Genomic DNA, 24,513 nt, shown 5'->3' with positions numbered 1-24,513 from the left:
AAAGAATATCTGCGGCATATGCTGGACTGGCCAACATAAGAACTGCCTTTAGAAACTTGTGTAAGGAATCGTTCAGGACCCTGTATACCACTTATGTAAAACCAATCCTGGAGTATGCAGCTCCAGCCTGGAGTCCATACCTAGTTAAACACAAGATGAAGTTATAGAAGATTCAGCGGTATGCCACCAGGCTCGTCCCGGAACTGAGAGGAATGAGCTACGAGGAAAGGCTAAAGGAGCTGAACCTTACGTCCCTGGAAAACAGAAGAGTAAGGGGAGACATGATAACCACCTACAAAATTCTCAGGGGAATTGACAGGGTGGACAAAGACAAACTCTTCAACACGGGTGGGACACGAACAAGGGGACACAGGTGGAAACTTAGTACCCAGATGAGCCACAGAGACGTTAGAAAGATTCTTTCAGTGTCAGAGTAGCTAGTAAATGGAATGCATTAGGCAATGATGTGGTAGAGGCTGACTCCATACACAGTTTCAAATGTAGATATGATAGAGCCCAGTAGGCTCAGGAATCTGTACACCAGTTGATTGACAGTTGAGAGGCGGGACCAAAGAGCCAAAGCTCAACCCCCGCAAGCACAATTAGGTGAGTACAATGTTAGCCGGGAGTGAGTCGCCGCTGGTAATAGCGGGTGACTAGCTCGGAAAAACCAAACTATCGACTGTCTAGGTCAGGGCACCCGGCTCTCATGCCCACCTTGTTTACCTCATGTGCTGTGGACCCCATACCCATCCTGTGGGTGGTGGTGGACCCCATACCCATCCTGTGGGTGGTGGTGGACCCCATACCCATCCTGTGGGTGGTGGCGGACCCCATACCCATCCTGTGGGTAGTGGTGGACCCCATACCCATCCTGTGGGTGGTGGTGGACCTCCATACCCATCCTGTGGGTGGTGGTGGACCCCATACCCATCCTGTGGGTGGTGGTGGACCTCCATACCCATCCTGTGGGTGGCTGTGGACGCCATACCCATCCTGTGGGTAGTGGTGGACCCCATACCCATCCTGTGGGTGGTGGTGGACCTCCATACCCATCCTGTGGGTGGTGGTGGACCCCATACCCATCCTGTGGGTGTTGGTGGACCCCATACCCATCCTGTGGGTGGTGGTGGACCCCATACCCATCCTGTGGGTGGTGGCGGACCCCCATACCCATCCTGTGGGTGGTGGCGGACCCCCATACCCATCCTGTGGGTGGTGGCGGACCCCATGCCCATCCTGTGGGTGGTTGTGGACCCCCATACCCATTCCATACCCCCATACATATTTCATTGACCTGGGCAGTAGGAGCCTGGAACCCCGGACCTCCAGCACGGGAGACAGTCCCTGATTGATTGATTGATTGATAAAGATCAAGCCACCCCAGAGGTGGCACGGGCATGAATAACCCGTTAGTGGAGGCTGTTTGGAGCCATTTTCCAGTTCCAGTAGCTGATACTGTAGATCTGTGGAATGATGGGAGGGGGGGGGTCTTCAGACAGTCGCTCTATCAACTGCACTAATGAGCTAGCCATTGAAGGGAAGGATCCCAAGGCAACTAACTGCTACCCAACGGAACTTGCCTTCTCCGGGCCGCCACTGGAGCACGTTAACGAGAGACAGATAGTCATTAAATTATGCCCGAATCGCTGTGCGTAATTAGTGGTTTTATAATATAAATCTTTGTACCTATTAATTGTCTACTTTAGCACGTTTCTATATAGATTTTATTAATAAAATTATTATTATTATTATTATTATTATTATTATTATTATTATTAATGAGAGAATATTTTTTTCAGACAAGATGGCGCGCGTGGTTGAGTGTTCAGCCGTGGTGGCGCTGGTGTCGTTCCTGGCCTCCCTCACCCTTGTCACCAGCGAGGCGTGAGTCAAGTGTATATATATAATTATTACTCTCGTGAGTGACCCCTGGCGTGAGTCATGGGTCACCTACGACGAGTACATGAGTTTGAGTTTAATTAGTTTATTATACACCCCCCATTCTCATGATTTAGAATATGTAGCACAGTGGTCTACGTCCTCGGCTCACAACCGAGGGTTCAATCCCTGGGATAGACAGAAACAATTTAAGAATATTGATTCGATTGGTCTCAAGCTTTGTTACCCACTGAATTTTTTGAAAGTTTGCCGTAGCAAAGCACGTCGTACATATTATAATAATATATGCAGAGAAAAAATTCGCCCAAAGAATGTGTTATGTTTACCATATTTCTCTGGGTTTGAGAATATTGTTAAGGCCTTGAAACTTTTTGATATACAAGTATTGTTTAGCTATGAAAATACTGTTGGTAAACTATTAGTTAGAAACAGCCCTCATAGTGATAATTGTGTCATTTATAAAATTCCTTGTAAAGACTGTAATAGGTTCTATGTTGGGCAAACATCTAAAGATTTGAAATGTAGAATTTCGCAACATAAATACTCTGTAAGACATGACCAATTGTGTTATGCTTTGTTCATCTTGTGGTAATGTGAGTGATCCTTGGACAGGAACAACACCGAGCATCTGTCACGTCAGAAGAGGTTGATCTTCCTGACGTCAGAGCGGCGCCTGACACTGCCGCCCACCACCGCCCTCATCCTCACGCCCACCCTCAGCCTCCCCCTCGGGAGGAACCTCCCCCTCGGCTACTCCGCCTCCATGACCATCTCCGTCCCCTTCAAGAGTAAGATTATCGCCTCCATCCTCACTCACACACACGTGTCTCCAGCCTAAACTGTGTGTGTATGACTGTGTGTGTGTGTGTGTGTGTGTGTTTACTAGTTGTGTTTACTAGTTGTGTTTTTGCGGGGGTTGAGCTTTGCTCTTTCGGCCCGCCTCTCAACTGTCAATCAACTGTTTACTAACTACTTTTTTTTTTTTTTTCCCACACCACACACACACACACACCCCAGGAAGCAGCCCGTGATAGCTGACTAACTCCCAGGTACCTATTTACTGCTAGGTAACAGGGGCACTTAGGGTGAAAGAAACTTTGCCCATTTGTTTCTGCCTCGTGCGGGAATCGAACCCGCGCCACAGAATTACGAGTCCTGCGTGCTATCCACCAGGCTACGAGGCCCCCTACCAGGCTACGAGGCCCCCTATGTGTGTGTGTGTGTGTGTGTGTGTGTGTGTGTGTGTGTGTGTGTGTGTGTGTGTGTGTGTGTGTGTGTGTGTGTGTGTGGCACCTTCCCTAGCATTAACATGTTGCCTTAGCAATTCTCCAGATAGGCTTTAAGCCCAACACCAACCCCAGAGAGAGAGAGAGAGAGAGAGAGACAGAGAGACAGAGAGACAGAGAGAGAGAGAGAGAGAGAGAGAGAGAGAGAGAGAGAGAGAGAGAGAGAGAGAGAGAGAGAGAGAGAGAGAGAGCTTTACTACCATCAAGTGTTCATGGGGGGACTAACACTTGGACTTCAGGGACTTCAGTGACTGTATTACTCTTACATATGACATCATTTCTATCTTACTTACCCCCTTTGACTCCTTATTTTAAGCTTTACAAGATACATTTATTAACATGTTGTATGTTAAGCTGAGTGGCAGCTTAGAGTTCTTGGGAAGCTGTCTTGTTGACTCTCTTGTCTATCCTTACTCTAATGACTGGTTCAGTGACTTAACTGTCTGTGAAGATTTAACGTTTTTTTTATAACAATCACTGAAAACACAAATGTTCAACTGCACAGAAATTCATATCGAAATACTATAGCAGGGTAATTAATTCCCATCGGGCAAATGATGCTGACGTAACATTAAATCAACGTTGATTTGACGTAATAATGAATCCACTTTTACTTAACGCTGACCTTATATTGATTAAACGTTCATGTTACGTTGATTTAACGTTTCTCGAGCATATTTTGCCCACTAGAAACTGTCAGACATACGTAGGATACCTGCAAGGTTAAGTATCTTAGAGTATCTTTAGTATCTGCGTGGTGATTATATCCGCCACTATCCGTACAAGTAGATATCTTGCACATGATGTCACGTGACCACCTATGGGGGTCAAAAATGCTGAGTCTGTATTATGATTACAGCGTCACACGGGAGTAATAAGGTGCATTTAAGGTTCTGGCGAGGAGGATAACAGCTGGGTCGTATCACAACAATGATCGAACACTGTTCAGCACCTGACGCAGTTCATCATGTAACGCGGTGTACATAATCCGAACACAGCGTCATTTGACCCCCATCGTGACGACAGAACCAGAGATCTGTCCCCGGGCACCCAGGGGCCAGATTTACGAAGCAGTTACCCAAGCACTTACGAACCTGTACATCTTTTCTCCATATTTGGCGGCTTTGTTTACAATTATTAAACAGTTAATAAGCTCCGAAGCACCAGGAGGCTGTTTATGACAATAACAACATTTGAGTGGGAAGTTTTCATGCTTGTAAATTGTTTAATAAATGTAACCAAAAGGGGTTAAAGATTGAGGAAAGATGTACACGTTCGTAAGTTCTTGCGTAACTGCTTCGTGAATCTGGCCTCTGGTGGTCCACCTGTATTCATCTCTTCCACTGTTCATGTATTTTGGTGACTTTGGCTTACTCGTTATATATATATATATATATATATATATATATATATATATATATATATATATATATATATATATATATATATATATATATATGTCTTTAACCCTTAAATGGCTCAATTATTTAAAAAGTTCTTCATTGGAGAGTGTATGACATAAAGATAGTTCATTAAACGAATTAAAAAAAAGTGTTGTATGGTGATTGGAGCGCAGGAGGTAATTAGCGACTTGCGCAGTTTAAGGGTTAAGGTGATATGCTTTTGAGAAATATTTTGTTTAGAGCTTGTTCAGCTTTGCTCTTCATGGTATACATGTATGTATACTGTGAACAACATAGTATACATGTATGTATACCAAGTGTTTGGTGTATTTTTTTAATTTTATTTTCAGTGTTATCAATTTATATATAAAAAATATATTTGAATGCAGAACAAAGGTTTATTTAGAAGATTTTAGTAACTAACCATATAGGCTTATTTAAAACATATACAATAATACACATAATAAAGGTCATTCAATAGTGAATCCTTCAGAAACCATTTTGACACTTTTTTGACAAATTTAGTAATAGGATACGACTTTTATTTCTTCGTATAGACTTTTGACAGACCCGTATGACAAGTTAACAAAACGGCTACATACTGACCCCCCCCCCCCCCGTCTCTTGTTCTCTAACACATCCACTTGTTGACAAGAATATCATGCAGAGAACTAGACACAACAACCTGTCTCAACACAAAGAACCCAACCCACATAAACGACGTTTTATATATCAAAGTGACGACGTTTCTATCCGTCCTGGACCCCTTATCACAGGAGCACCGATGTTGCCTAACCCACTACTGTGGCACCAAGCAGAATATCTTCATTGGGCAGCAGATACCCTGCTCTTGCCCCTGACCTGTTGGGTCTGGGGCACACACCTTCCCTTCTGACTGCTTACAACATCCTCGTGGAGGTCCTGACAACCTAAAACATTCTCTTGGAGGTCCTGACAACCTAAAACATTCTCTTGGAGGTCCTGACAGCCTAAAACATCCTCTTGGAGGTCCTGACAGCCTAAAACATCCTCTTGGAGGTCCTGACAGCCTAAAACATCCTCTTGGAGGTCCTGACAGCCTAAAACATTCTCTTGGAGGTCCTGACAGCCTAAAACATTCTCTTGGAGGTCCTGACACCCTAAAACATTCTCTTGGAGGTCCTGACACCCTAAAACATTCTCTTGGAGGTCCTGACAGCCTAAAACATCCTCTTGGAGGTCCTGACAGCATAAAAACATCCTCTTGGGGTCTTGACAGCATAAAAACATCCTCTTGGGGTCTTGACAGCATAAAACATTCTCTTGGAGGTCCTGAAAGCCTAAAACATCCTCTTGGAGGTCCTGACAGCATAAAACATCCTCTTGGAGGTCCTGACAGCCTAAAACATTCTCTTGGAGGTCCTGACAGCCTAAAACATTCTCTTGGAGGTCCTGACAGCCTAAAACATTCTCTTGGAGGTCCTGACAGCCTAAAACATTCTCTTGGAGGTCCTGACAGCCCAAAACATTCTCTTGGAGGTCCTGACAGCCTAAAACATTCTCTTGGAGGTCCTGACAGCCTAAAACATTCTCTTGGAGGTCCTGACAGCCTAAAACATTCTCTTGGAGGTCCTGACAGCCTAAAACATTCTCTTGGAGGTCCTGACAGCCTAAAACATTCTCTTGGAGGTCCTGACAGCCTAAAACATTCTCTTGGAGGTCCTGACAGCCTAAAACATTCTCTTGGAGGTCCTGACAGCCTAAAACATTCTCTTGGAGGTCCTGACAGCCTAAAACATTCTCTTGGAGGTCCTGACAGCCTAAAACATTCTCTTGGAGGTCCTGACAGCCTAAAACATTCTCTTGGAGGTCCTGACAGCCTAAAACATTCTCTTGGAGGTCCTGTTAGCCTAAAACATTCTCTTGGAGGTCCTGACAGCCTAAAACATTCTCTTGGAGGTCCTGACAGCCTAAAACATTCTCTTGGAGGTCCTGACAGCCTAAAACATTCTCTTGGAGGTCCTGACAGCCTAAAACATTCTCTTGGAGGTCCTGACAGCCTAAAACATTCTCTTGGAGGTCCTGTTAGCCTAAAACATTCTCTTGGAGGTCCTGACAGCCTAAAACATTCTCTTGGAGGTCCTGTTAGCCTAAAACATTCTCTTGGAGGTCCTGACAGCCTAAAACATTCTCTTGGAGGTCCTGACAGCCTAAAACATTCTCTTGGAGGTCCTGACAGCCTAAAACATTCTCTTGGAGGTCCTGACAACATAAAACATTCTCTTGGAGGTCCTGACAGCCTAAAACATTCTCTTGGAGGTCCTGACAGCCTAAAACATTCTCTTGGAGGTCCTGACAGCCTAAAACATTCTCTTGGAGGTCCTGACAGCCTAAAACATCCTCTTGGAGGTCCTGACAGCATAAAACATCCTCTTGGAGGTCCTGACAGCATAAAAACATCCTCTTGGAGGTCCTGACAGCATAAAAACATCCTCTTGGAGGTCCTGACAGCATAAAAACATCCTCTTGGAGGTCCTGACAGCATAAAACATCCTCTTGGAGGTCCTGACAGCATAAAAACATCCTCTTGGAGGTCCTGACAGCATAAAAACATCCTCTTGGAGGTCCTGACAGCATAAAAACATCCTCTTGGAGGTCCTGACAGCATAAAACATCCTCTTGGAGGTCCTGACAGCATAAAAACATCCTCTTGGGGTCCTGACAACATAAAAACATCCTCTTGGGGTCCTGACAGCCTAAAACATCCTCTTGGAGGTCCTGACAAAATGTTTCTTTTCCATTTACTGATTAACTATAATGATGACCGGATTCACCTGACCCGACGTCTCTCTCACAGTTGCATTTGACGACCTTGGCTTGACCTCGGAGGAGAATCCATTTGGATTCTTCCCGTCTTTTGGCCTGTTTAGGAAGAAGCGGGAAGCCTTTACCACTCTGCCTGGCATCAATTGGGCTGGAGGCGACAGGTAAGACGATAACAGCTATTGAGTCAAAGTTGATATAGAGACAGAGAGTCATAATATCAGTGGTCTACATCCTAGGGTTTAATATCGAGGGTCCCGGGTTCGATCCTCGGGCTGGGACAGAAACGATTGGGTACGTTTCATCTCATCTAATGGCTCTGTTCACCTAACAGTAAAACAAGGACCCGGGGACCTATTTTTTACTGCTAGGTGAACAGAGGCCCGTCAAGTGGGTCGGATCTTCCTACTAGACCAACTACTGACCTTGCCCAAGATGCACTTGTGAGTTGCGTCCTGGAGAAGGTCTGAATAGTTGATTGATGAACATTAAGCCACCCAAGAGGTTAGCACGGGCATGAATAACCCGTAAGTCAGAATAGTCAAAGACCCGGGATCACCGCCTATAAGCCAAAGCACAGGCTTCCTGTTTCCCCGACAACGAACTTTTATATCACATATGGGAAGGATTAGATTATCTGACATAGGTGTAACATTTCTCAAAGGGGACAGGGGACTGTGAAGGTAATATTAAGTTAACAGTTACGATTCCCTGCCGTTCGTGTCGACAGGGAGATGATGTACATGGTGGTGGAAGACACCTTGGACAACATGGGCATGAACGGGAAGGCTTGCCTCCTCCGGGCCATCTGTGAGATCTTCCAGGTGCCGCTCATCAACCACGGCTTCTTCGGCGAGGTCCTCGAGCTCTTCTTCAGGTGAGGAGTGAGACCTTTGTGGCGTTTCTTGATTAAGGAATATAGTGAAAGATGGCAGTGACAGCATGTGAGGGAGAATATCCCAGCTGAGTTAATATATATGCACGCCAGCAATGTTAGAATCAACATTTGATCAACGTTGGAATCAACGTTTTATCAACGTTATAATCAACGTTTTATCGACGTTAGGATCAACGTTTTATCGACGTTATAATTAACGTTTGATCAACGTTAGAAAGCAACGTTTTATCAATGTTAGCATTAACTTTTTATCAACGTTAGAATCAACGTTTTATCGACGTTATAATAAACGTTTGACCAACGTTAGAATCAACGTTAGCATTACTGCTTTACCAACGTTAGAACTAATGTTTGATCAACGTTGATGAAAAATCATTAAATCAACGTCGTTGTGCTAAGAGAGCATCACCAAGCGCACCAGAATATGTAGCTTCTACAATTTTTTGTTTAATTGATTAATAAATGGTAGAATAGTGAAAGGCTTTTGTAAATTATGTTCATGTTAACTATGCCAGGGAGAGCTAATGGGGGGCTCTTGACTTGTTATATATACAAGTTTGCTTAGCTTTTGTTCCCGTGCGAGCATTTTTGTGAAGAGCATGAGACTAGTAAGAACTTTGTATTCCATTAATTAAGATGTTGTACAGCGTCAAGTATTGTATTAGTCAAGTAAGATGTAACTTCCATAAGATGTCTTACAAAGTTATGCAAGATCTTACATCCAGAAGATAACTTACAGAGTATTAATCTTGTAAGATCGAGCTTTCATAGGTTGTATCGCAGAGTACCGAGTCATTCCAGGCGGTTGTAAACAGCATAAGATATACTAAGCTTGCCATAAGATATCGTAAGCTTGGCATAAGATATAGTAAGCTCAATACAATAAGTTTGTACAATAAGTTTGCACAATAAATTCGCAAGAACATGATATATCAATGGGGAAAAGATTAAAGCCATACAATGGGATCGAATCCGCATATCCCTGAGCTCTTCAGGCTCGTATAGCCCGAACACTCCAGAGACATGCAGGTTTAATCCCATTATATGACCTGAGGAATTAAGAATTCGATTCCATTGTATGGCCTACGGAACTCCAGAGATACAAGTTTGATACCACCAAAGAGCCTCAGTATTTGAATGTTTTCTTACATTCACTTAAAAAATCATCTTCATCTTTTTTTTTTCCCGTAGTGCTGGTCGTTCTCCACATTCCGAGAAGCGACTCAAGGAATATACCTTGGCTGAGAAGGCTGGCAAGACCACTGGAGACTGTAGTGGCTATCACCACGAGTGCCCGCACTCTCTCTTCACTAACCCCGGAGAGCTCAAGTGGCTGTAAGTGTCGTATACATATGTATATTTACCTTCTGTTCACTGAGCAGTAAATAAAAATACTTGGGCGTTAGTCAACTGTTTTGCAGGTTGCATCTTACAGACTGGGGGTCACTCGATGCAACTGTTACTTAAGAATAGACAAGTAGCACAATATTAATTTTGTGTACATTCCTTCTAAAGTAGTTTTAGGCAATATTGTCATCAGTGCAAAGTCAGGTAAAGTGGCTTCAGGTTCTTTGATTTAGAGCCTTCAGCTTCTCAACTGTTCTAAGTTCCTCCCAAGTATCTTTATTGTAATATCTTTCTTACCTCTCAATACGTTCTGCTGGTGAAGCTACTCTCCTAATAAACAACTCTAACATAAACACATTTTTATAAACAATATAAATAATATTTTAACATTATGAAATCAAAACTTCCAAGTTTATTAAAGAATGTAATTTCATGACTGTAGTTTTAAGCTGAAATTTCATTCAGTATTTACTAACCGTGTTTGCTAACACCTTCAGGAAGGTTCAGGACATTGGAGACTGGACAGTGGATATTTTAATAGTGTTTTTGTTAATGTGAGTCACATCATCGTCAGAGGCTCTTAGCAAAATTCATCCTTGATGATAATGTCTGTCCAGTTTTCTTATACTATACAGCATAATATATATATGGGTCTTATAGCAAGGTAGTCTACATCCTCGGCTCACAATCGAGGGATCCGGAGTTCAGTCCGCAGGCAGGACAGAAGCGATTGGACAATATTTTCTTTAACATATATTTTCTTTAACATGATACGTCAGATCACCTAGCAGTAAAATAGGTACCTGGGAGTTACCAGGTAAATATTATGGATTGCATCCTAGGGAAGGTTATTTAATGGCTTAGGAGGGATATGGATAAGCCAAGCTTCCTCTTCCCCCAACAGCGTAACTTTTATAAGGCAACAGGAACTAAACACCATTAATGTTTACAGAGAGGCTGAGCACTACAAGGACCACTACCCTGAGGACTCCGACAGCGAGACGACGGCAACAGACGAGTCAGAGAGTGAAAACATTATAAATGACGAGTATCCCTCGCAATCTCAAGATAATGTATCTACTGAGAAAACCAAAAAGACGAGGAGAAGGTTTAAAAAATCTTGCGATTAGTTTTATAATAATGTATAAAGCGTATAAAGACGGCATTCTCTGGTTCGCCTCTATGAATTATGGAACATTGCCAAAAGGTGATAATTGCAATAGATTTGGTAATGTCTTCACACATTCATAGCGTGATCCAGACTCACAAAAAGAGTCCTATTTTTTCCATGCATTATGCCATTCTCAGTATTTCTGTAATGTGAATTTGGTAGTGCAAGACTGGCTAGTTATAAGTTGTCTATGCGTCGTGGTGTATAATAATGTGGCTTCTATAATAGCTGTACAGTCAGCTGGGATAGTTTAGGAGTGATTTCGAGTCCCTAGCTGCCCCCAGCCCAAACAACAGCACGGCAGGTATCAAAGAAAACGTCCAGAGAGTTCACAGAGACCAACCACTCTACCCCGGATACAACGAACATGTAAACATCGACTTGTAAACAAATAAATAATAGTCATTTTATTCACACAATATACAATACATTGGACATGTTAAAGTGGTGCCACAGTGGGAAAAGAAATTGTTTATTGTATAAAGAAACTAGTTACGCACAGAGTTCTAAAATAAATCGTTACACGAGAAACATTGATGATTATGAGAACAGCAGGATCGAACCAGCTGTCTGACTATGGGGTGCGTCTGGGCTGTCCCGGGACGCTAGTTCAAATTCAAATTCAAATATAACTCGTTCGATTCCGCCAACCTGCTTCAACAATATTCTTATCAATATAAAATGAAATCACATTATTGTGATTTAAGTGTATATTAATAATTATAGTTTTGACTTTCAAAATCATGTGCATAAATTAAAGAAAAAATAAAAAAAGAAAAATGTTGAGCTTCCATTTAAATTAGTGTTATAGGCCATATGGTGCAAAGTAATTCAGACTGCAACAGACACGGATTTTAAATATGAAGTATTTGTCCAACTTGTTAATTAATGTATCCGGTTTTACTCTCTATTATGTCTAGTGGTGAACTATATCGTGCATTAACCACTTGATCCAAGAAAAGTATTTTTAGTGCTAAAATATCTCATACTTTTACTATTTGATCCAAGAAAAGTATTTTTAGTGGTAAAATATCTCATAATTTTACTATTTGATCCAAGAAAAGTATTTTTAGTGGTAAAATATCTCATAATTTTACTATTTGATCCAAGAAAAGTATTTTTAGTAGTTAAAATATCTCATTTTTTTACCACCTGATCCAAGAAAATTAATTTGCCTCGCTACATTGTTTAATCTCCGAATCTCCGTGTAAATTGTCATGTTCTATATATCCCTGACTGGTTCAGTATGTATTTTTGTAATATAAAATGACCGTCTACAAGTTGTTTTGATGTGATACAAATAGGAATATATAATTGTTTGTATACCTAATCTCAGTGCTAAATGTAAGACAGGTTGTATAAGTTTTCAAAATTTGTATAACAGTTTTACATTTGGATAATACAAGCCCATCGTTCAAAAATGGCAGTATCTATAGCTACTATGGTAGAGTGTACCAGATATTAACTCTTGTAAACACACACAAACAAAGGACAATGTTTTGAACTATTGAGATTCTTAAAAGCTGAAATAGACTAACTATAGATCTAACCAAACCTGTCCTGGGTCTATGTAATTGATCTTAAACCTAATTTAGTACATATATATGTATATGTATAGGTGTAGAAAGAGTGTTTTTTCCGTGCCGTGTTTTTCGAGCATTATTTGATTTAAGTGTACAAAATGGACTTCTTCTTTTTTTTAGTGTAAACGCTCTCCATATTCTAAACACTCCATCCATAGTGGCTATACTGTGCATACTGTTATTTTTGGAGGAGAGGTGGAAATAAAAAGCAGCATTTGCCTCAGGAATCTCCCGGCTAATTCGTAGAACAGGCATATCTTATCGTGTGTTCAAGGCTTTGGTGGCATTTTTTATTTTTTTTTTAATCTTGGGCATCATATTTACTGAATATTATGTGGTGTAAAAAAAAATGTATGTAAACAGCTATTCCATATTTTGTCTTGAATGGTGAATGCCAGTCGTGTATACATATACAGTGACGTGTGTGTGTGTGTGTGTGTGTGTGTGTGTGTGTGTGTGTGTGTGTGTGTGTGTGTGTGTGTGTGTGTGTGTGTAATTCACGAAAATTAACACGTGATGAAAAATGTGACAGTGTCAGACCACGAAGGAAAAATTGAAACAGGAATTTCCTAAAGTACTTTCGTATTTAATCATTCATCTTCAGAAGGATGCATTATACATCCTTCTGAAGACGTATTATTAAATATGAAAGTACTTTAAGAAATTCCTATTTCAATCTTTCCTTCGTGGTCTGACACTGTCGTATATATATATATATATATATATATATATATATATATATATATATATATATGTATATATATATATATATATATATATATATATATATATATATATGTATATATATATATATATATATATATATATATATATATATATATATATATATATATATATATATATATATATTATATTATATTATATTATATTGATCTCTTTCATACCTTTGACAAAAGTCTAGATATTTATGAATGTATTTGTGTTTATGTTAAGGAAGCTTTGTGATATATTTGGGTATTGAAGTTCCGCTCCCATTAGACACCTAAGTAACCTAATCATAGTTCAAGAACTGTGACATCTTGTAATCGTTGTTAGATTGCTTTATTATCACCTAATTTAAGGACAGAAAACATTATTCAATTGTGTTATTTATAGCTAATTATACTTTGTTATGGTTATTATTGTTTTGTGTAATGTTACTTTGAATTCAGTGTCTGATATTTCATTCTAAACATAGTGCTGTTGGCAGTGGTACAGTAGTCATTACTTTCCGAACTTTAGGTTAATTACGAAGACTACTGGTCTAAGCTATTATACAGATATTTTATGAATAAATCAGATGACTCCGCTACTTGGCACAGTAGTTTATATCAAAACTGCAGTTTTGCCAAAGTGCCATACTTGAGAAGCAGAGTTCTGTATTGCTCCGTTGTTACTTAGTTGTACACACCTAGTTGTGCTTGCTGGGGTTGAGCCTCGGCTCTTTGGTCCCGCCTCTCAACTGTCAATCTACTGGTGTACAGGTATCTGGGCTTCTCGAGCTCTTATCATATCTACACTTGAAACTGTGTATGGAGTCAGCCTCCACCACATCACTTCCTAATGCATTCCATTTACTAACTACTCTGACACTGAAAATTTCTTTCTAATGCCTCTGTGGCTCATTTGGGTACTCAACTTGCACCTGTGTCCCCTTGTGCGTGTACCTCCCGTGTTAAATAATCCATCCTTGTCTACCCTGTCAATTTCCCTGAGAATTTTGTATGTGGTGATCATGTACCACAAAACTCTTTTTGTCTTCCAGCAACGTGAGGTGAAGTTCACGCAGTCTTTCCTCGTAACTTATGTCTCTTAGTTCTGGGACTAGCCTAGTGGCATACCTCTGAACTTTCTCTAGCTTCGTCTTCTGCATGACAAGGTACGGGCTCCATGCTGGGGCTGCATACTCCAGGATTGGTTTTACATATGTGGTATACAAGGTTCTAAAGGATTCCTTAACTTCTGAAGGTTTCTGAAGGCAGTTTTGATGTTAGCCAGCCTTACGTTCGCCACTGATGATATTCTTTTGATGTGGGCTTCAGGAGACAGGTTTGGCATAATATCAACCTCTAGATCTTTCTCTCTGTCCGTTTCATAAAGTACTTCATCTCCAATTTGGTATCCTGAGTCTGGCCTCCTGTTACCTCTGCCTAGTTTCATTACCTTACATTTACTTGGGTTGAACGTTAGTAGCCATTTGTTGGACCATTCCTTCAGTTTGTCTAGGTCATCTGTAGCCTCATGCTATCTTCCTCGGTATTAATCCCCCTCATATTTTTTGCATCATCAGCAAACATTGACAGGAATAAATCTATTCCCTCTGGGAGATCATTTACATATATCAGAAACAGGATAGGGCCAAGGAGTGAACCCTGTGGGACTCCACTGGTGATGCCTCACCAATTTGAGACCTCACCCTTCACAGTGACTCGTTGTGTTCTGTTGCTTAGGTACTCCCTTATCCATTGGAGTACCTTCCCTTTCATCCTGCCTGCATCTCCAGCTTGTGCACTAGTCCCTTATGTGGTACTGTGTCAAAGGCTTTCTGGCAATCCAAAAATATGCAGTCTACCTACCCTTCTCTTTCTTGTCTTATTTTTGTTGCCTGGTCATAGAATTCAAGTAATCCTGTTAGACAAGTTTTGCAATTCCTGAACCCATGCTGATGTTTTGTTACAAAGTTCATTCGCTCCAGATGTTCCACTATTTTTTTCACAGAATTTGTTCCATCATCTTGCGTGGTAAAGTTAGGGACACTGGCCTGTAGTTCAGTTCCTGCTGTATGTCTCCCTTCTTGAATAGTGGGACTACATTAGTCGCCTTCCAAATTGTTTGCAGTTTCCCTGTTATCAGTGATTTGTTACTCATCATGGAGAGTGGCAGCCATAGTACTTCTGCTCCTTCCTTTAGTATCCATGGGGAGATTCTATCCAGGCCTTTTGTCTTTGTCACTTCCAACTCTAGCAAATGCTTTCTTACCACCCCCACTGGTAATCTCAAACTCCTCAGTGCTGCCTGGTTAGATATTCCTTTTTTTTATCTCTGGAACTTCTCTTGTAAAGGAACTTCTCCTTCTCTTATTAGCTTGGGCAAGTGTTTTAACAGACCTGCTCCGTTGGTGAGCCTAGATAGATGAGTTAATTGAAACATTGTACTACACTCTGTGAGGTCGGGCAGGTGTTTTAATATAAACATTACACAGCACCATTATTGAGCTTAGGCAGGTGTTTTAATATCAACAGTACACAACTTCGTTGTTGAGCTTAGGCAGGTGTTTTAATATAAACATTACGCAATATCGTTGGTGAGATTAGGCAGGCGTTTTAACAAACACAATATACAGGACCACTTGGTAAGCTAGGCAGGTGTGTGTTAACATAAACACTGAATTAAAACACATTAGTTACTTGTGTAGGTTTTTCCATACTGATAAAAAATTATTATATGCAGAGGTTCAAATTTTACAAAATAGTAAAAATTTCAGATTCATCAAATTGACTAAGATAGTTAGCAAGAGAAAGATATATACCTTTCAAGATTTCTTTCATTCAGAACGTTTGCCTTAGCAGTTAAGATAGGTATACCGAAAATAATACATTCGTGTATTTCAAAGGTTTAATTATTCAAATTAATAATGTATAATATATGCCTGTAATAATGATCCATCGAATTATTGTTATGTTCCCTGAATATGTGATGGTATGGCATAATTAATTCAGATATTGCACTGTTTGATCCTCCAACTGCATAGGTTCAGATTCACATCTTGTGATGATTGGTTCAGATCCACTTCTTGTCATGACAGGTTCAGATCCACAGTATATTCTTGTAGTCTACCTGGTACATGGTACAGTATGTGCTTGTAGCATGTATGGTACAGTATGTACTTGTAGCATGCATGGTACAGTATGTGTTTGTAGCATGCATGGTACAGTAATGTGCTTGTAGCATGCATGGTACAGTAATGTGCTTGTAGCATGCATGGTACAGTAATGTGCTTGTAGCATGCATGGTACAGTAATGTGCTTGTAGCATGTATGGTACAGTAATGTGCTTGTAGCATGCATGGTACAGTAATGTGCTTGTAGCATGCATGGTACAGTAATGTGCTTGTAGCATGCATGGTACAGTAATGTGCTTGTAGCATGTATGATACAGTAATGTGCTTGTACCATGTATGGTACAGTAATGTGCTTGTAGCATGCATGGTACAGTAATGTGCTTGTACCATGTATGGTACAGTAATGTGCTTGTAGCATTCATGGTACAGTAATGTGCTTGTAGCATGCATGGTACAGTAATGTGCTTGTAGCATGTATGGTACAGTAATGTGCTTGTAGCATGCATGGTACAGTAATGTGCTTGTAGCATGCATGGTACAGTAATGTGCTTGTAGCATGTATGATACAGTAATGTGCTTGTACCATGTATGGTACAGTAATGTGCTTGTAGCATGCATGGTACAGTAATGTGCTTGTACCATGTATGGTACAGTAATGTGCTTGTAGCATGCATGGTACAGTAATGTGCTTGTACCATGTATGGTACAGTAATGTGCTTGTAGCATGCATGGTACAGTAATGTGCTTGTACCATGTATGGTACAGTAATGTGCTTGTAGCATGCATGGTACAGTAATGTGCTTGTAGCATGCATGGTACAGTAATGTGCTTGTAGCATGTATGGTACAGTAATGTGCTTGTAGCATGCATGGTACAGTAATGTGCTTGTAGCATGTATGGTACAGTAATGTGCTTGTAGCATGCATGGTACAGTAATGTGCTTGTAGCATGCATGGTACAGTAATGTGCTTGTAGCATGCATGGTACAGTAATGTGCTTGTAGCATGCATGGTACAGTAATGTGCTTGTAGCATGCATGGTACAGTAATGTGCTTGTAGCATGCATGGTACAGTAATGTGCTTGTAGCATGCATGGTACAGTAATGTGCTTGTAGCATGTATGGTACAGTAATGTGCTTGTAGCATGCATGGTACAGTAATGTGCTTGTAGCATGTATGGTACAGTAATGTGCTTGTAGCATGCATGGTACAGTAATGTGCTTGTAGCATGTATGGTACAGTAATGTGCTTGTAGCATGCATGGTACAGTAATGTGCTTGTAGCATGCATGGTACAGTAATGTGCTTGTAGCATGTATGGTACAGTAATGTGCTTGTAGCATGCATGGTACAGTAATGTGCTTGTAGCATGTATGGTACAGTAATGTGCTTGTAGCATGCATGGTACAGTAATGTGCTTGTACCATGTATGGTACAGTAATGTGCTTGTAGCATGCATGGTACAGTAATGTGCTTGTAGCATGCATGGTACAGTAATGTGCTTGTAGCATGTATGGTACAGTAATGTGCTTGTAGCATGCATGGTACAGTAATGTGCTTGTAGCATGTATGGTACAGTAATGTGCTTGTAGCATGCATGGTACAGTAATGTGCTTGTACCATGTATGGTACAGTAATGTGCTTGTAGCATGCATGGTACAGTAATGTGCTTGTAGCATGCATGGTACAGTAATGTGCTTGTAGCATGCATGGTACAGTAATGTGCTTGTAGCATGCATGGTACAGTAATGTGCTTGTAGCATGCATGGTACAGTAATGTGCTTGTAGCATGCATGGTACAGTAATGTGCTTGTAGCATGCATGGTACAGTAATGTGCTTGTAGCATGCATGATACAGTAATGTGCTTATAGCCTTCATGATAGTATGGAAAGTGAAATTAGAGCGAATATAGCGAATGAGACAAAGCGTGGTAGGAGAGGAGAATAGTATAACGAAACTAAAGGAATATTTGGCATGCAAGAAAGAACTGAGAAATAACACGACACAGATCGTCCCAGAACTTTGTCGTCAAATTTGTGAAATGTTAAGCTGGTCTCGGGACTAACGAGATAGCAAACCAGACATGACAAGGCTCATCTTGGAGGATATTCATTCCGGGTCCACTCTTTTTTTTTTTAAATGTCAGGTGTAGTGCATACAAGGGAGGCCTCAGCTCTATTTTTATTTATTTATATATGTACAAGAGGATACATACAGTGAGTTGGAACGGTGCATTTGTTGGTGATTTAAGTGGCACGTCCTCGCTAAGTCACCGACGCAAATATTGTTTCAGACCAAAGCTTCATGCTCAACAAGCAAGAACTTAGGACAGAAAACGGGAGATATTTTTTTTCACCCATTGGGTAGTAAAACCACGGGAGACATCTCCCGTCACGCAGGGTGCAGTTGCACCTCCACAGGTCTCCAGTATCAGCTCTTGGTACTGGTAATGGTTCCAAAGGGCCACCATTTACGGGCTATTCATGCCCGTGCCACCTTTTGGGTGGCTTAATCTTCATCAATCAATCTTTAGTAAAACCTTGGGAATCCCCTACCCACCGGGAGTTAGGGTACTGCTGCGGGTTGTAACCTGGGAGAGGTCAGTAGTTGGCTAGCTAGCTATCCTGGTGGGGGCAGGATAAGCCCATAGGTGGGGACAACAAGCCTCTCGCCATCTATGGTAAACCACTTCTGCAGTTGTTCCAGCTGAGGCTTGGTGGGTTCTTTTAAGGCTTTGTGCCTTCTTTGGATAATTACTGAATCCCCATACTCTGGGAGAGAAAGCCTGTACATCTTGTGTACATCGAGCTTATCGAGGCCCACTACTGACCTTTCCCCCAGGATGCAACCCACAAGTTGCCTAAATCAGCGTAGCTATTTAATTGCTAGGTAAATAGGTGCGTCAGGTGAAGGGAAATGTTCCCAATTTTTTTCTGTCTCATTTGTGGATCGAACCCAAGATCCTTAATTGTAAGTCGAGGACGTAAACCACTAAACCACAAGATGCAACTGATGCTTGATACAAGTAATAAAGAACCGCGAAAGCGCTTCCAGTCCTCACTGAAGGCGTCTACAGGTGTTTGAGATTGAAATTGAAATAAGTTTATTGAGGTAAAATACACACAAAGGGATGAGGTAGCTCAAGCTATTCTCACCCCGTTCAGTACATCGTGTTAATACATACATAGACACACATCACAAGCAATAAACGTATTACCGAACATTCTGAGAGATAAACATATACATTTCCTCCTTGTGTTTGAGAGTGTTACACGAGGCGTCAGATACTTCAAGAGCAAGTTTGACTCAGTGTCAATCTGTGTATCTTGCCTGTCCTCAAGCTTGCCACACACACACACTTGAGGAAGTCTTCTTTTATATATATTGGTCAACACTGGGCTCTGTAGCATAGTGGTCTACCTCCTCGGCTCTCAACTTAGGGATCCGGGTTCAGTATTCAGGCAGGACAGAAACGGTTGGGCATGTTTCCTCACACCTGATGCCTCGCTTCACCAAAAAAGTCCCCGGGGGGTTAGGCAACTGTTGTGGTTTGCATGCTGTGGAAGGTCAGTAGTTAACCTTGAGAAGCCTCAGTACCCAGTGGTCGCAATACCCAAGAGTAACGTTAAGTCAATACTGACTCCATGTTCGTAGTGTTGATTTACTGTTAAATTGTCAGGGCTTGGCTCTGTGGCCACCAGGGCTTGGCTCTGTGGCCACCAGGGCTTGGCTCTGTGTGGCCACCAGGGCTTGCCTCTGTGGCCATCAGGGCTTGGCTCTGTGGCCACCAGGGCTTGGCTCTGTGTGGCCACCAGGGCTTGGCTCTGTGTGGCCACCAGGGCTTGGCTCTGTGGCCACCAGGGCTTGGCTCTGTGGCCACCAGGGCTTGGCTCTGTGTGGCCACCAGGGCTTGGCTCTGTGGCCACCAGGGCTTGGCTCTGTGGCCACCAGGGCTTGGCTCTGGTGGCCACCAGGGCTTGCCTCTATATATATATATATATATATATATATATATATATATATATATATATATATATATATATATATATATATATATAATATATATATATATATATAATGTGTATACGAGTCTTACGTGAATCATTATTTATTGTGTACTATTATTTCACATGTACTCATGAATATGTGTACAGATTACATGAGATATACAAATTATATTAAGTTCATTGTAAAAAAAATGTATTTGTGATACGTACTGCACTTGTGTATTTGTTAAGCAATCAATAAACTTGTTACATTGTGTTGTGTTTGTTTGTTTATGTCGACGTGATCATTGTACTGTTATGTAGTTGTGTCCAGTCGTTTAGAAAGTGTCGATTATTTACGTTAGTTCATTTATTATGCGCCCTATACCCATCCTGTGCTTCCCTATCAGTGACTATGGACTATGCTATCAGTAGCAGGGATTCAGAGGCATCTCATACCTATCCTGTGAGCAGTGGTGGAAGAGATTCATAGGTACCCCATCTCCATCCTGTGAACGGTGGTGGAAGGGATTCATAATTACCACATTCCCAAGGATACTGGCGTTATTCCTGATATACTAAAAAAGCAAGGATAGCGCCACTCCATAAAGGAGGGGAATAAGGCAGAAGGAAAAAATTACAGACCGATAGCACTAACATTATAAAAATCTTTGAAATCTGTGCTAAGAAGTACGATCACAAAACACATGGAATCCCAGCATCTCCATAACCCTGGACAACATGGTTTCACAACAGGGCGCTCTTGCCTGTCACAGTTGCTGGACCACTATGATATGGCATTAGATGCCATGGAAGACAAGCAAAACGCTGATGTAATTTACACGGATTTCGCAAAAGCCTTCGACAAATGTGACCATGGTGTTATTGCATACAAAATGCGTTCAAAAGGATTTACTGAAAAAATAGGCAGATGGATCTACAATTTCGCACGGCAAACCTCCAATCAGATGTAAATCAGGTCTTTCAATGGGCTACGGAAAATAATATGTATTAAATGAAGATAAGTTCCAGCTTCTGCTCTACGGAAAAAAAAGATGAAAACAGGAACCACGTACAAAACGCAGTCAAATCATAACATAGAACGAAAAAGCAATGTAAAGGATCTGGGTGTACTCATGTCGGAAGACCTTGGGCCGGATTCAGGAAGGTACTTACGAAGGTTTTTCCTCTCAAATTCTATTTGCTGACGACACAACCTTCATTTACTCCAGTCCTGATCCCCTTGCTCTAAATGCCACAGTAAATACTGAGCTAAATAAAGTCCATCTTTGGCTAACTGCCAACAAACTCACCCTTAACATTGACAAAACTTTCTATATTCTGTTTGGCAATAAATCCTCTAATCAAATAAATCTCAAAATAAACAATACCCAAATTTGTAACAAATTAGATGGCAAATTCTTTGGCATTCTCATTGACCACAAGCTGAATTTCCAGGGACACATTCTAAACATATCAAATAAAGTTTCAAAAACTGTGGGCATTCTTTCTAAGATCAGATATTATGTACCACGCCCTGCCCTGGTGACTCTCTATTACTCCCTTATCTATCCATATCTCAACTATGGTATTTGTGCTTAGGGCTCTACTACCCAAAATCACTTACGTCCTCTAATTACTCAACACAAAGCTGCTATTAGGACAATATCCAATTCTGGCCCCAGACATCACTCGGTACCCCTACTCAAATCTCTAAATATGTTAGATATTAAGTCACTGCACATTCTCTCATGTGTATTATACATATATAAAACGCTAAACTATAATGCCAATCCTGATCTCAAAAGCTTCATAGAAGGTTGTAACAGAACCCATGAGCACCACACCAGAAATAAATACAGTTTTGATATTCCTAGAGTACGACTTAATCAAACCAGAAATGCTCTACAAATCAAGGGGCCCAGAATGTGGAATGACCTTCCCAACCATGTTAAAGACTGTACCTCTCTCAACCAGTTTAAGTTAAAAACAAAGCACTACCTAATAAATTCCCTGTAACCTACCTTACCCCTCTGTTGTCAACCCGTCTGTTTTTTTAAAGAGCGCTGTTTGTCGACATAATTGTATTTGTGCGGCTTTTTCATCTATGTTTTCATTTCTTGTTTTCATTCTACTCATTATGCTCAATTAGTATTAAGCTTTAGTCATTTAAGTTTATCATGCCCGAAACGCTTTGCGTAATAGTGGCTTTAGGCATTGCATGTACTAGCTATACCTATAAGTCAACCATTCTTTGTAAAAATTTATTGTATGTATGTACCTTACCTAAATAAACATTTTATTTTATTTTATTTTTTATTTTTTATATTAAGATATAGTTTCACCGAAGAAAGTTCAACACCGGCCGATATAAATATCCCAGAACTAAGTCAACTCTCATACCAAGAATGGTTAAGGGCCACAGAGCTAACCTTATTTACTTATTTATTTATATACAAGATGGTATAACCACACTGCAAACCACGCATGACAGAGCGGATTTCACCGAAACGTTTAAAACACTGAATAATTTGGAGGATGTTGAACCAGACAACTTCTTCAAGATGTCAGATGCAACACAAACAAGGAACAACGGTTTCAAGCTTAACAAACCTCAATGTAGGTCTGAAAACAGGAGCTGCTTTTTAACCCACAGGGTTATAAACCCATGGAACTACCTACCCGCCGAAGCCGTAAATGTCAAAACACTGTTGAATTTTAAGATCTAGCGTGAAAAAAATCATCAAAATAAATGGGGGGACCTTTGACAGGCCGCCGGCTTCTAACAAGAAGCGGCTTCCTGTCTTCGTCGAGGCCACTAGTGTTAGTGAATCATAAGAACATAAGAACAAGGTAACTGCAGAAGACCTATTGGCCCATACGAGGCAGCTCCTATTTATAGCCACCCAATCCCACTCATATACATGTCCAACCCACGCTTGAAACAATCGAGGGACCCCACCTCCACCACGTTACGCGGTAATTGGTTCCACAAATCAACAACCCTGTTACCAAACCAGTATTTACCCAAGTCTTTCCTAAATCTAAACTTATCCAATTTATACCCATTGTTTCGTGTTCTGTCTTGTGTTGATACTTTTTTAGTTAGTTAGTTTAGTTCATTTATTATGCACCCCATACCCATCTTGTGGGTGGTAGTGGAAAGGGCATGTAATGGCTGTTATCCCCTTTGTTATGTCCATTCATCCACTTGTAAACCTCTATCATGTCACCCCTAACTCTTCGCCTTTCCAGTGAATGCAACTTAAGCTTTGTTAATCTTTCTTCATATGAAAGATTTCTAATTTGGGGAATTAACTTAGTCATCCTACGCTGGACACGTTCAAGTGAATTTATATCCATTCTATAATATGGCGACCAAAACTGAACTGCATAATCTAAATGGGACCTAACCAGAGCAAGATATAACTGAAGAACAACACCAGGTGTCTTGTTACTAACGCTTCGATTAATAAATCCCAGTGTCCTATTTGCCTTATTACGAACATTCAGGCATTGATCATTTTGTTTTAAATTCTTACTAATCATATCTCCCAGATCCCTTTCGCAATCAGACTTCGCAATCTCAACACCATCAAGCTCGTATCTTGTAACTCTATCATCATTACCTAGCCTCAGAACTTTACATTTATCAGCATTAAACTGCAGACTCGGGTAAATTCAGGTAAAATATAAAAGTATATCTAACTCGTTTTCTTTGAAACGGTCTGAATAATTTGATTTCTGCAAATGAAATTTATCTGAGGGGTCACTGACATATATTGGTCTCGACGAAAGAAAGGATTAGTAGAAATTCTAAGAGAGAATCAAATAGTTTCCGACTTTCATATTATTTCACCTGTCAGCTAATGATATTAGGTGAACATGCTTGTGCTTTAATTTTATTTAGTAGCCCCTCATATATAATATGGTATTAGTAGTAGAAGTAGTACATTGTACTACCTAAGCTTTTAATCAAAACAAAATGCATAAATTCAATACACAACTGAGGTTCTTATTTGCGTCTTATTTCATTGTAAAAGGAGTAAATTTCCAAACAGGGTTGTATAAATAAATCTTATCTTATCTTTGCATTCAATTTTGTACGGTAATTTTTCAAACTTAAAATGTAAATAGCTATATATATATACCCCCTCTAAATGAAAAATGGCCTAATTTAACATATGTGCTAAAAATATTAACATAAATAATTCGTTTGTTAGATAACAAGATATTCATAGCAATAAGGTTTCTTGGAATGGCCTATAATGCACGCAAATACTAGTTTACGCAC

At 40.6% G+C, this 24,513-nt stretch overlaps 1 protein-coding gene across 2 annotated transcripts in view; it reads left to right on the top strand.

Annotated features, from left to right (window-relative positions):
• LOC123755912 (uncharacterized) overlaps positions 1-12,898 on the top strand; it is a 205,395-nt gene extending 192,497 nt beyond the window's left edge. For both annotated transcript variants that reach the window (XM_045738853.2, XM_045738852.2), the window contains 6 exons: positions 1,803-1,887; positions 2,515-2,690; positions 7,428-7,557; positions 8,124-8,270; positions 9,483-9,626; positions 10,591-12,898. In XM_045738853.2, coding sequence (XP_045594809.1) covers positions 1,808-1,887; positions 2,515-2,690; positions 7,428-7,557; positions 8,124-8,270; positions 9,483-9,626; positions 10,591-10,768 — 855 coding nt within the window. In that variant the 5' untranslated portion in view covers positions 1,803-1,807 and the 3' untranslated portion in view covers positions 10,769-12,898. The remainder of the gene's footprint in view (positions 1-1,802; positions 1,888-2,514; positions 2,691-7,427; positions 7,558-8,123; positions 8,271-9,482; positions 9,627-10,590) is intronic.
• Positions 12,899-24,513: the final 11,615 nt, after the last annotated feature.

The sequence above is a fragment of the Procambarus clarkii genome, chromosome 43, assembly GCF_040958095.1.
Source record: "Procambarus clarkii isolate CNS0578487 chromosome 43, FALCON_Pclarkii_2.0, whole genome shotgun sequence".
In the NCBI taxonomy this organism is placed as follows: domain Eukaryota; kingdom Metazoa; phylum Arthropoda; class Malacostraca; order Decapoda; family Cambaridae; genus Procambarus; species Procambarus clarkii.
This window is presented reverse-complemented; position numbering and strand designations above follow the sequence as displayed.